Below are 13,687 nucleotides of genomic sequence, written 5' to 3'. Positions count from 1 at the left end.
AAAACAGAATATTGGCGATTGTTTTCATTTCAAGCGCTACTTACTACATGTAATTGTGACTGAAATTGCATGATACTACCTTTATTGCAAAGTTAGCAATGTCTTTGTAAAAAGTCATAGAGAGCATAAGCAGTACAGCCAAAGTGAGATAGATATGGCAATACTTTGCTTATCTCTCTATTATAAAAAAAATCTTGCAATGATACGAGACTTTTTTCCTGCGACGAGACGTGATCTTTTGAAGAGAGACAGAGAGACTCTTTCACGTCCCGCGAGATGGACAAGTCACGTCATACTTACAACCTTTGGAAGCAAGTCCCGTGATACACATGCAGAGCAGGTGAGAGATAATGGAAGTAGGAAAATTCAAAATGAGAGTAAAGATCGCATTAGCACAAAGAAATGGAAAATATTACTCGGTGAAATAACAGAACAGCGAAAAGAGATCGAATAGTGTTTCAGGACGTCTGGGGGAGAAGAGAGACAAGGCAGTGAGACAAAAGGACAGCTGCTGTACAGGCTTTTAAACGTTCAAAATGCAGATCACGCGGCACGGCAGCAGCAGCAAGCCAGCAGCTGATCGAGCAAAGAGGAGGTAATAAAAAACTGTATTTGTTTCCCATTGTATCACCATTTAAGAGGAGTTTGGGAGGAGTGACCGCATCTCTTTCAGCCCCATATTCACAACCGTGCGTAGCAGAGGCGGGTGTGGGGGTTGTTGGTGGAGAGGTTGACGAGCGAAGCAAGCAGGGGGTGAAGCCCCCTAGTAAGGCAAATAAAAAAGTTGAAACTGAAGATATTAGAGCGCCACTTTGCTAATGCTGTTACAAAGCACATCTCAACAAAGGAGCCATCTTCACACCAAGCGAATTCACAAAGGACAGTTTCCTGCGCTTGTTTGATGAACAGACACAAACACAAGTTAGGTCAAGCCTAACTGTTGTGATTCTGTAAAGTGTGATGCAAATCTTCATACTAAATAATGTTAACCTGCAGTGAAGTCTATGCTGTTTTAATTAATTTCACGAATGTGAGAGGAACACGCTCTCCAGGAAGTCGCAGACTGCAGAGGAGGCTGCAAATCTAGCACCCTGGGAAGCTCCGTATTCTACATTCCCCTGTTCCTGAGACCTATTGGCCTGTGAGCGTGGCCTTGGACAGAAGTGGGGAAGTGTGGCAGTCGGGTTGCTGAATCCTCATGTGTTAGGGCCAGTGGGGGCCAAAGCAGAATAGAGCCAGGTTTTGGTGAGTTATCCTTTATTTGTTTAAACTCCCAGAATTGTAGTACTGATCCAGCACTACTCCACACAGACGGGCAGACCTGTGGAAACTGAATCCAGACTTGTGGAGCTGTGCACTGAGGACTGTGAGACTGTGTCAGCCATCTTGATATACTTTCAGAAGTGTTCATGAGGACTAATCATTTTGTGGTAAATGGTCATAATGATGTTTTTAGTCATACTTTTGCTATTTTAGTTGTGTGATGACTAAACTGGCCTACTGTTGTTGTTTGGTGTGTGCGCACTTGTGTCTTAGGATACACTTGTATCCTGTCCTGTGTGGAAAGGGCTCTACTACTCCTTAATCCAAAATGGAAATCAACTGTTAGGTTAAATGTTTGAATGCCTCCTTGTAACTGTCTGACTGTGTTTAATTTATTTTGTTACTCTAGCATTGTTCCTGCCATTGTATTCTTGCAGCCCATCTAGTGCCATTTCCTTGACTCCTTGTATCTTGAATTGGAAAAGTTGGTAATGAAACAGAATGAACTGATATGCCAGACACTATGGGACACTTGGAAAGGAACTATGTCAGATAAAAATGAATCAATTCAACTTGGTAGCACAAGGTTTTTGCAGTTGCTAATATTCTTTATATCAAATGATGTTCTTAACTCCCCATTTTCCACCTTAAATAAAAAGAAGTCATGTGAATGATTGTACGTAGAATAGTAGATTGCTGTAATTAAATCAATTATCATGGAGAAGTGCACTTTAGCTTCTTTTGTTACAAAAAAAAGGGTTCCTTCATGATTTTGGCTGCTGATTCCTTCTCCAGCTCTGGAGGCCTGCTGTGTATGTACAACTGTCACTTGCTGTCAGCTGGATTTAGGCAAAAAACTGTTACACACTTAACAACCAAAAAAAAAAAAATAGCATTGACACATCCCTGCCAAACATGCTTCATATTTTTCATTTTTGCAGATTTTTAAAAAAAGCCAAACCTTAGCAGGCATTCTGAAAAGATGCAAATGAATGTGCTCGAGTGTGCATGAATTTTAACAGAAACATTACTTTACGTGAAATAAGTAAATCCCCTGCTGTGCCATGCTCCGCTCTGATCTTGCCAAGTGGGAATAAAATAATGGCTACCAGCAGATGCAGCTGGGAGACAAGGAAGATACTTTGATTTTTGAGGTTATTAAAGGGTTAGGTGAAATTGGTTCATTAAATGTGTGATTTAGAAGCACTGTACATTATATGCTGGAAGCTAAAACTCTCTCCTTTGAAACATATCAAATGGGTAGCATTTGAATAACAGGAAAGGGTGAAGTAAGTGTTGTGCTTTGTGAGAAAACAGTCAATTCTTGATTGGCCCAAAATGCATTCAAGTGATGCACCGTTACTGAGCTGCCAGATTTGTGAATTAAGATGGCCCACGTTGGAAACTGAAATGAAATGAAAACAAGGGAGCAGGTGATGTGAGGATACTGAAATCTCACCATCTTACATCCATGTATTAATGCAGTGCTTTTCAGTTGACGCCTGTTTTCAGGCTCCTTTTGCTATTTTTGTAAGAATGTGATATAAACAGGCCAAAGTTGTCCTTTTAGAAAGCTGGCTACATGGTCTCCTATTACAGTGTGTTTTGGCTGTTTGGCATATTTGCTTCTTATCAGTGCATGTTGGGCTTTCAATGTGTGCAGAAATTCATAGCAAATTGTTTGGCAACCTTTTTTTTTTTTTAACAAGTTTTATTTCAGTGTGAACAGCATAAGCTTGACCATATCTTGTGCCCATTGGCAAGTCTGTCAACTAGAAACTGTTATGATTGATGAGAGACAGCACGTGAGTGCCAATGCTCTAAAGGAGAAACCCATTTTTAAAAATGGAAAAGAGCCATTAGGGAGCAGACAAAGTAGTCCAAAACTAGAAAAGCCAGGCAAGCCGAGTAACCAAAACAGAAGTGCAATGCAGAATACCGACAACATAAACCAAAAGGCAGAAATCCTAACCCTAACTTGGCTTCACTTCCCCTAACTCAAACTAAGCAAAGTTTGATGTTATTTGCTTTACATCTCCTGACTGTTTGAGTACTGGTTAGGTGGATGAGAAATAATTCAGGGCTCTGAATCTTCAAAGGCAAGTCAGTTCAAACTGAAGGATGTTCAGTTGGCACCAGTAACTGGTCACAAGGCTCTTTGCATTCACGGAGGTGCAGTGCAATTGTATACTTGATTCTCTGAGATTTTCAGTTTTTGAGCAAATCACTTTTGACAAAGAAAGAATCTTGAGGTTTCAGGATAAAGTCCCATTCTGACAAATCTGGCACTGGAGAGTGGCAGTGAGCGATAGCTTGTCTTGGTCAGACGTGCAAATTAGAATTCCACTGTACTCTGCACATATGACTACAAACCTGAATGTTGTAGGTGCCAAAGTGGACAGACTGGCATCTCAACCAGAAGGGAGGATGGCTCCTTAATCAGACGGGAGGCCAAACAGGAAACATATGGATGGACAGCCCTGCGGGTGTACAAATGAGAACTCTGACTGAGCAATGCTATCATCTGACATACTGGGGGACTGCATGGCCCCAAGAGACTGTCCTTCCCTGCCCTTCTGTTATATCTTCCCAGCCAGGAAAGGTATCCACAACTACACTGTCCAGGATGCCTATCCATCCTTCCATTATGGCCTCCCATCTGGGTAAGGAACCACCCTCCCTCCAGGTCCACCCTGGTACCTCCACTGTGTATCATGTACACCTGGAGTGCTCGGGGTCATGCAGTGAGTCAGTGCTGGTGAGTGAATGTTGCAAATGTGGTCTACTGTGAAGCAGTAACATGAGGCAAAATATGTTATCACAGTCTGAATGGCTTACAAAATGTATATGAATAATAATTTTGCTTTTTATTCACCAGATTGCTAATTATTTTATTTTTCTCTTGACTAACCAAAATCAGGTAGTTTGAAATTAAAAAAAAGTGTCCAAACAAATAAAGAACTAGGTCTGTAGTGGGAAATGTGTACTGTAGTCATCCTAAATTGAAATCCCAACTTCACCTTTTGAATTTTCTAAACACTTTCAGGCAGAGTAAAATAATAAAAATATGTTTGTTTTTTTAAACTCCAGCACTGTTCCCACTTGCCTACACAAAGATCTGACAGTTGAGATGTGCTTACCATCTGTGTTTACACAAAATGACACTCATGATGGCATACATTGGTGCTTAGTGCAGCACCAAGGGTGGCAGAGGCCTCTCCTGCCGCTGTCGCTACCTTTTAATGTTACCTGCTCAACACCTTAAGTACCGAAATGCAAACGTGAAGAAAGAATTCAGGCAAAGTAACTGTTAAAAGATATTCCAAATTAATATAAAAAAAGAATGTGGACACACTCAAGAACATCTCAGTTGTGACACATAGAATATGTTCTGTGGGTGTAGGTGTAAAGGATTTTAATATTGCTATGCTTAACTTTATGTATATTTAACTGCTGTAAGCCATCATCATTTGAGAAGCTCTTCTTTAGTAACTGATAAATGGTTTGTGAGAGTCTACTGTATTTGCATGTCATATGTAATAACTGGCTGATGGTACTGTGGCATGTTGGGTTGTGGAGTACTGGCCTACACCTCCTATTTCAGACACTGGACAGGTTTCATCAGACTGAATGGAAAAGGCAGGCGGGGAACTGGAGATTTATTTGAATGAGCGAATAGTGAAAAAAGGAGCACAATGCCATTAGATAGATAGATAGATACTTTATTAATCCCAATGGGAAAAGTGAATGCGTGATCCTGACGTGGAAATGTGGACTGCTCAGGGATACGAGTTACGTCATCAACAGAAATGATTCACTCGGTACCAATATCTTAATGATGAAACATTCTGAATGCTGCTGAGTTCAAATAATAAACAAATGTCTATCAGCGTGCTCCAATCGTGGGCCCTATAAGCCGGACCAGCACTATCCAAATGTATACATGTATATATAATCTGACTTTGGATTTAAACCTGTGGTACAATCTGAGCAGGTCTTAATGTCACCAATAACCCTGTTATTAAAAGCAGCAGATATCTCTTATCCAAGCCAGAAGCTCTTATGTGTGTTTGAGGGGGATATTATCCATCCATCCATTATCCAATCCGCTATATCCTAACTACAGGGTCATGGGGGTCTGCTGGAGCCAATCCCAGCCAACACAGGGCACAAGGCAGGAAACAAACCCAGGGCAGGGTGCCAGCCCACCGCAGGGGGTTATTATTTGTTTTTATTTATTTATTGGAAGCTTCTGTAAAATTTTAATTTCATCTTGGGGAGAAATAAAGTATAGGTATAAAGTATAATAATGTAATGAAATTGTTTACATTCATTACAATCCCTCCTTCTGCACAGACAGATTAAGTAACTTCCTCAGGGTCACACAGCAAGTCAGAGCCATTCCTGTTGTTTAAGTCCAGCTTCTGTACACACACACAGGGCTCAAATGAAGGGAGACTGTTGCAAAGGAGTTACCTTCAGTCAAGGTATGATTATTTATCTAATCTATAAACAAGTTTAGTTCGTCCAGCTAATAGCCTTACTTTTGTATTCCATTTCAAATTTAACAAAGAAAAGGCAAAAACAGAAGCGTGATGGTACTAGTTTATGTTAAAGGACCATTTTCAGGCCCTAGATTTCACCTCTGTTGCACATAAGCTGCAGTTCTTTTGCAGACAACATGGAATGCGAAGGCACTTGTACCTGAAATGAACAGAACTTCAAGCTAAACAGAGGGTAGCCTGCTGAGATTTCAAAATGAAAATTCCAGCATGCATTTTAAATAGACACCAAGGCGGAGGAGGTTATATTAATGAAAGATCTTGGTAGCAGTTTTATTTTGCGGTGAAGTAATTTATAACATCTGTTTCTGAGGCTGCTGATTCCAGCTGATTTCTTTTTTTAAAAATGATGTTTACATGGAAAAAAAGGAGAGTTCCGCAGAGTGAGGAGGATGAAGATGATCGAGTGTGGATCTGTTAGCAAGCACAGTACCACCACAGCAACAGAGCACTTAGGAAGTTAGTTGTGCCGAGGACTACGTCATTAAAATTTAACGTGTGGTGTGTTTGTAATCACCAAGCCAAGTGGTGCCTCGTCAGACACTCAGTGGAGTTCCTGGGCTCCTTGGTGTCTCCAAATGAAAAGAATTTATAAGCACAGTGTTTCTGTTGCAGGCAGCCCTAAGTATAGTTGAACAGAAGCCTCCATATGCAGAATGCATGTGATCAAAGCTTCTTGGACGCTCCATAGAGTGACTGCCCTGGGTGGTGGCAAGGAAAATTTCTGAAAATGAATTGTTCGGTGGGTCTACAGTAGCCCATGATTTTGACGTTTCCTACAAGTCCGGTTATTGAAACTGGTTTTGGTTAGACAGCAGTTTTGAAGATATGGATAATAAAATATGCTGCTTATTTCCAACTTGTTTTTTCTTCAAGAAGCAGAAAACTCAGTTCTTTAACATTGATGATCTCAGAATTAAAGTAGTGGATTAAATGATTTTAATCATTTATTTCTGTTGTGTTGTGTGTTTCTTGTGCAGTCTGTCCTAAGTCTGCTAAAGAAAGAACCTATATGAACAAATATATGAAGTTTCTCAGATATATTTGATCAAATTTTAATGTAGCGAGCAATGTACGATGAAGACGAAGACTGGACTCCTTTGGTACTGTGTCCCTCCGGGAAATCCTTGGGTACCGTTGGTTTGACTTTGTGTCGAATGAGCGGTTGCTCATGGAATCCCGAATGATGCACATTACCTGCATTGTGAGGGAGCGTCAGTTTCGGCACTACGGCCATGTGTCGCATTTCCCTGAGGGTGGTCCAGCTCGTAAGATCCTCAATGTTGGGGACCTGAGTGGCTGGACCAGGCCAAGGGATCGCCCATGTAACACCTGGCTGCGGCAGATAGAGGGTCATTTCGGGACGGTGGGACTGGACCGCGTGTCTGCCTGGGGGGGTTGCAAACTGGGATTCCGAGTTGTTTCGTCATGTAGTGGGTGTGGCAGCTGTACTAGTGCATGCTCCCCAACTTGACTTGATTTGACTTGAGCAGTGTACCCAGAATCCGCAATTTCCTTTATGTCACTTAGGCTTATTGCCTGTGGATAATGTATTGTAACCAAGACCACATTGACCATTATAATTTACAACAAGCTTATTTGCCACCATGACGAAGATCTCATAGAGGGGTCTATTAACACCTTTTCAAACTGGATTTTTTCTGTGCTGTTTTCTGCTTTAATGGTATGATTTTCTAATTGTAATTTTTTTACCATTACTTTCTTTATGATCACCACAATCCCATTTTAGTTGCTGTTTTGCTATGGTTACCACCATTTTGTTATTGGATCTGGCCTCCATTGTCAGTTGGCTGGTCCACCATCACCAATGATGTGACACCATCATGCTAACACAATATAGGATGTTGGTTTGCATCACCCAACATCCAGTTTTTGAATTCAGACAAGCAAAAAAAGTTAGTTATAGAAAGTAATTGTAGTTATGCTTAGGACCTCTTGCTTCTATTCTTTTGATTAAAGTTTTGGTTTTGTGTCTCATGTTTTGTGATACTAGGGTGCTTCGCCCCCTGCTCGCTTTGCTCGCCACCCTCCTGGGCCTGCTCTACGCGCCAGGCACTTCTAGTCTCTGCCGCTCACTTATGTAGATGTCCTTTGCACCAAACAACAAATCTTTTAATTCTTGCAGATACGCCTCTTCATTGGAAAGAAACACTGCATTTCCATGATGGCAAAACAAATTAGACGATCTACAAGTCTCTGACTTAAAGTTTAAATCCGAACAATATATTCAATCTCCTTTCACTGTTCCGTTATTTCACCAAGTATTAATTTCCATTTGTTTGTGCTAATGTGATCTTTACTATCATTTTTTTGAGACTTTCGAATTTCAGTACTTTCATTATCTTTAACTTGCTCTGCATGTGTATCGCGCCAACGTTTTTGAATTCTTTACGACGTTCTACTTTGTCATCTACTCTTTGTCTTTTATTTCCAGCCCCGGGCTTGGTTAAATCTCGTGGCACAAAGTCTCATCTCTCAGGAAGTGAAAGTATCTCTCTGAAAAAGTCACGTTTCATCCCAGGCTAAAAAGCCTCATCTTGTCCCAGGATTTTTTTTATTATAATAGAAAGATATTTTTTTGCTTTTGAGCCCTTACTGTGTCTACTGACAGTTTATTGGCTTTTTCATCTCAAAAGCTCTATCTCTTGGTCTTTTTGCGAATAAAACATTATCTTTCTGGAGTTGCCAGTTTTCACTTTGGATCCAATAAGAGCCTCATGTGCTGAACACAAAAATTCTCAGTTAAACTGTGTTACATTTTATGGCACCCAAGTGCTTGTCTCAGTGATGGTGTTGGTTGTAGGGGGTCGAAGCTTAACATGTTTTCAATGCTGGCTGTCGGCTTTTATTCCAACCAGTTTCACCATCAGTGTATCACTTTTAGTTTTAGTTGATCTCAATATTTAGTGAGCTGAACTTTTTCATCCTCTTATTCTAAGAAATTCTGAAATATGTGTCCTTCTACCAAAATTAATTGCTTAAATTTCCGTTGCCATTTTCTTTTAATTTACCTGTTTCTCTAGAGTTTATTCCTTCAATCATATCCAAATGCTGACTACGAGTGGGCACTCACTTCAGTACTACATTCTGCTCATTTGTAAGAAGCATTTATTAATGAGTTAACAAGTGACAATGACAGTGAAGTTAGTCATTGTATTGTACTTTAGTATTTGTGTTGTTTGTACCTGTGTCTGCCCTGTGCATTGTTAATCCTCAGCATCTGAATACACTGAAGGGAGCAAACTCTGTAGAACAGAATAAATTAAAACGAAATAAGCAAAGAATTGTAAGCATGGAGAGCCATGGCAAAGAATATAAATATTTATTAATTTATTTGCAATATGACAATGAGATCAGATAAAAATAAGAATGATGCACTGATTGTGAAGCTAGTAATCCTGAAGCCATGGGTGGTCCCTGACCACTGATTTCCACTAATGAGTGAAGGGTTGGTATTATAAAAGAAGATGTTCTTTGGCTGCTACACAAACACAAGAAGCCGGGTCCTAAACTATGAACTGCAGTGCATTGGGAGCAACCTGTGTGTGAATGGGAACACGAATGGAAAACCAAACCAGGCATATCAGCCGAGTGAGCCCTACTGAATAAACCTGTGATGGACAACATGGAGATAAGGGCTTCAGGAAACAATGTCATAAATGAATTATTTGTCATTTATCTGCTGTAGGCATGCAGCAATAGGTAAAGTGTGTGATATTCTGTGTTACTCTGTTGAATGTGTGGCACGCACCTTTATTGTTTAAATTTCAGATGAGTAAATATGATGCATATCATTTGTTTCAGTAAACTGAGAAAGGTCTCCCTTCTTATTGTTTAAATTTCACATAAGTAAATATAATGCATATCGTTTGTCTCAGTAAATGGGGAAATGTCTGCCTATGAATTGTTCCCTGTTCCATACAAATTGTATCTTTTTGTTCTTTTGTAGAGTTCCTACCCCATCTGGGAAGACTTCAATGCCAAGGCAACGAAACTACATTCCCAATTAAGGTAAGGCATTCCTGTTTTCTGGCAACTGCTAAACTACCTCATGAGCCTAACAATTAGTAAGAAAACCATAGAATGCATCAACAAATGCATAAAAAGCTGTTATAAAGCACCATGTAGGATACACTCCTGTGTTATCCCCAATTTCAGATAATTCTAAGTAGCCCAGTAAGTACAAAGTTGTAAGTACAAGGAAGAGATGGGTTATAGTAACACCTCAAGTAACAAACAAATAAGAAACCAACACCCTGGTCATCCTGGTTTTTTACTACCTAAAACACTTTCTCATTTCAATAAACAGTTCAAACTCTGTTGTCTCACCTCACTTCCTCCCTCCTGTGGTGCCTCCGCTCCAGCTATCCTCCTCCTCACTCCAAGTTCAGTGTCTCGAAGGGCAGAACAGTCTCTGAAGTCCCAAACTGTATCCGCATTTTCAGTCTCCTGGGAATCACCTTTTGGGCCAGTGCTAACCTCATTCTGAACCAAGAACATCATAATGGAAGTCTCCTTGTTGTTTTTTTCTGTCCTTAAAGGCCCAGAACACCACAGCAATAATTCCATTGTAAAATTAGTGAGTGTGACAGAGCTACATGAGAGACTATTGGTAGTATAACTGGCACGTCTTATTACTTCTGTCCCATAGCTATTGGAGTCATGTGTAATGAAGAAACTGACTGGGGCCTCCCTCCATATCTATATATATTGTGATGCACGGCCGGGGATCATGCCCTACTGGAAGACCTGGAGGAGCAGAGAACCAGGAGAAGGGCAATTTATACCCCGGGACATGAGAGGGCAGCCCCCCTGGGATGCATCGGGGCCACAAGCTTGGGACTTAGAAGCTCAAACCTGTTGGGGTTCGTGGCCACCACCAGGGGGCGCCTGGACAGCTCTGGAAACAAGATCTGCAGCACTTCTGCCACAACCGGAAGTGCTGCTTAAAGAGGAGCTGGATTCATGAGCAGCGCCTCTGCCACACCTGAAAGTGCTGCTGGAGGTTAATCGGGAAGCACCTGGAGCACTTCCTGGTGCACTATAAAAGGGGCCGCCTCACTCCATTAAGGGTGCCGCAGTCGTGTGGAAGTGGACGGAGCTTGGAAGAGAGGAGTGGAGGTGGCAGAAGAAAAGAGAGTAGAAAAAGAACTGAGCCGTGTGAGTTTATTGTGGCTGTGTTGTGCTGTATAAAAGAAGAAAATAATTAATAAACGTGTTTGTTTGGACATCGTGTGTCCTTGGTGTCTGTTTGTAGCCGTGATGATCTTCTACACTATATATATATATATATATATATATATATATATATATATAGTGGACCACCAGGAGGTGCACCTGCTGCCCCAACCCAACAAAGACAGACGTTAGACACAAGTGCAAGCACACATAATTTTTATTTTCCTTTTCCTTCCTGTGGGAAACACCTTTACTCATTTCCCACCGGTACAGCACAGTCACAAGCACTAAATACAGTTCAGCACACAACCTTTTCTTCTTCTCTTTCTCTCCACTTCGCTCTGCTCTGCTCCTCCTGACGAGCCTCGTCTTCTCCCACCCGACTCTGGCTCTCAGAACATTGGCAGCTAGCTCCTTTGATAAGGCACCCAGAAAGACACCAGGTGCTTGTTGACCTATTTCTGGCAGGTGTGGCAGCAGTGCTGCATCAAAGGGCTCAACAGTTCTCCAGGCGCCCCCTGGTGGTGTCCATTGGTCCCAACAGGGTTGCGCTTCCATGCTCCAAACCTGTAGTACCAGGGTGGGCTGCCCTTTAACACTTCGGGGGAGGCAATGCTCCAGAAATATTTTTTCAACATAGAGGTGTCCAGGCTGGGCCTGTACGTCACACTGCCCCTCCCTCAGTTGAGCCTTAATGGTCCTGCTAGAGCTGGTTTCCTCCAGGCTGGGAATCAACATAACCAGGTCCACATCTGCACCCTGAAACAACAAGACAAGAAAGGGATGCCCTGACACCGTCTCTTGGTATCTAACGACCCTCTAAACGGAGAGCACTTCCAGTCGTAGCCAAGATGGTGGCAGTCAAAACATATACATATATATATATATATATATATATATATATATATATATATATATATATATATATATATATGGAAGAGAAGGTCTGTGGTACGGTTTGCATATTTGCAGTTGGAGATCCACAAAGGGAGAAAAATGAATCACGTATCATAAAGTAGTTTTTATTCCTGAGCTTTCAACCCCTACCAGGGGTCTTCAGCATTATCCTCTGATGAAGTCCCCTGGCAGGGGTTGAAAGCTCAGGAATAAAAAGTACTTTATGATACGTGATTTCATTTTTCTCCCTTTGTGGTACTCCAACTGCAAATATATATATATATATATATATATATATATATATATATATATATATATATATATATATATATATATATATATATACTGTATATAAAAAATGCTTATATTTATGCCTACAATTTCTTTGATGACCTCATTTTCTGTTCCCTCCAGTTACGGCTTTTACTCACTTGATAATACTGAATTTTCTTAAGACAGACCAAGACCCTGAATACTCTTATTACCTTTCTTGTATTAACTTTTTTGTCCTCTTACTAACAGTTTTAGCAATTTTCACCAACACCTTTCAGATAATATCTTTTTTATTTCCATTTAACTTGAAAAAATATTTCTGAAGAGAATGAAATCTCTGGTTGCAAAAATGAAATTTTAGTGCAAGCTGATGACATTCGCTTTGGAGGGCCTGACATAATGTGTTTTTATTTATTTATTTATATAGCGATAGAGCATCTCCAGCTGGTTTCAAATCTGGAGCCAAAAAGAGCTCAGATATAAAAATAACTGCTACCTGCTACTGCTGCAGCATTTGGACCCCACATTGATTCCTAGCTGGGATGTTTTCTGCTTAATTTCTTTCAGAATAATCTGATTTCTTTCAGGTCCAAGGTTCAATTGTGTAATTAATGTTTTTGCTCTAGAAGTTGGTGTGTGAATGTACCGTGCAATAAACTGTAAAGGTAATTGTTTTTGACTTGTTCCTCCTTCTTGACAATTTTGAACGAGTGAGGCTTGGCTCTGCACAACCCTGCAGTGAGACTCTCCACATACTTCCCATGCTGTTTCTCCTAGTTGTGTGTCTCACTCTGACCCACTAGTAGCAGATCTGGAAGCAGCCTATACAATGAATTCCCTTTGAGGCTGCGGGTTCACCAGGTGTTTCTGTTGGTTGTCCTTTGATTATTTAGGGCTGTTCAGCCACTAACATGTGAATGATTATTCATCACTAAAGCTGTCAACCTGATTAAAACTAGAATTGTGTTGTTTGACTTTTTCAGTAATGTCTTCATCTGTAGCAGTAGCCATATTGTTACATATACTACAATAAAGTGAAATTCTTAACTTGCCTGCTCAACAACATGCAACACACCTCCACTCTCTCACACCATGAACACGTTAACATAAGGATTTTGCTCCTCTACTGCCATCTTTTATCTTCCATGTAGCTAGAAGTTGAATATTATGCAGCCTTCTCGTTGGTATGTGGTTGTGCTGCGGTGGGATCACTGTCTTTAGGCACATATACTCTTTTACATTGACATTTAATTAACTGGCTGACGCCTTTATCCAAGGCAGCTTACAATATTTATGATACAATCGGTTACATTTCTTTTGGTTTTCCAATTGGAGCCCTGGCAGGTGAAGTGACTTGCTCATGGTCACACAGCGTCAGTAGCGGAATCTGAATCTACAACCTCAGGATTTGTAGTCCAAAGCCTTAACCACTACACCATACTGCCTGTTTTAGATGTATTGACTACAGAAATCGACATCCCCTTTGGTTCTTC

General features: G+C 40.8%; 1 protein-coding gene across 7 annotated transcripts in view; it reads left to right on the top strand.

Annotated features, from left to right (window-relative positions):
* mtss1lb (MTSS I-BAR domain containing 2b) overlaps window positions 1-13,687 on the top strand; it is a 265,560-nt gene that overhangs the window by 48,035 nt on the left and 203,838 nt on the right. For all 7 annotated transcript variants that reach the window (XM_028809688.2, XM_051931520.1, XM_028809683.2 and 4 more), the window contains exon 2: window positions 9,796-9,857. In XM_028809688.2, the coding sequence (XP_028665521.1) occupies window positions 9,796-9,857 (62 nt within the window). The remainder of the gene's footprint in view (window positions 1-9,795; window positions 9,858-13,687) is intronic.

This window comes from Erpetoichthys calabaricus, chromosome 9 (assembly GCF_900747795.2).
Source record: "Erpetoichthys calabaricus chromosome 9, fErpCal1.3, whole genome shotgun sequence".
Taxonomy (NCBI): Eukaryota; Metazoa; Chordata; class Cladistia; order Polypteriformes; family Polypteridae; genus Erpetoichthys; species Erpetoichthys calabaricus.
The sequence above is the reverse complement of the archived record's forward strand: the minus strand, read 5'-3'. Positions and strand labels throughout refer to the sequence as shown.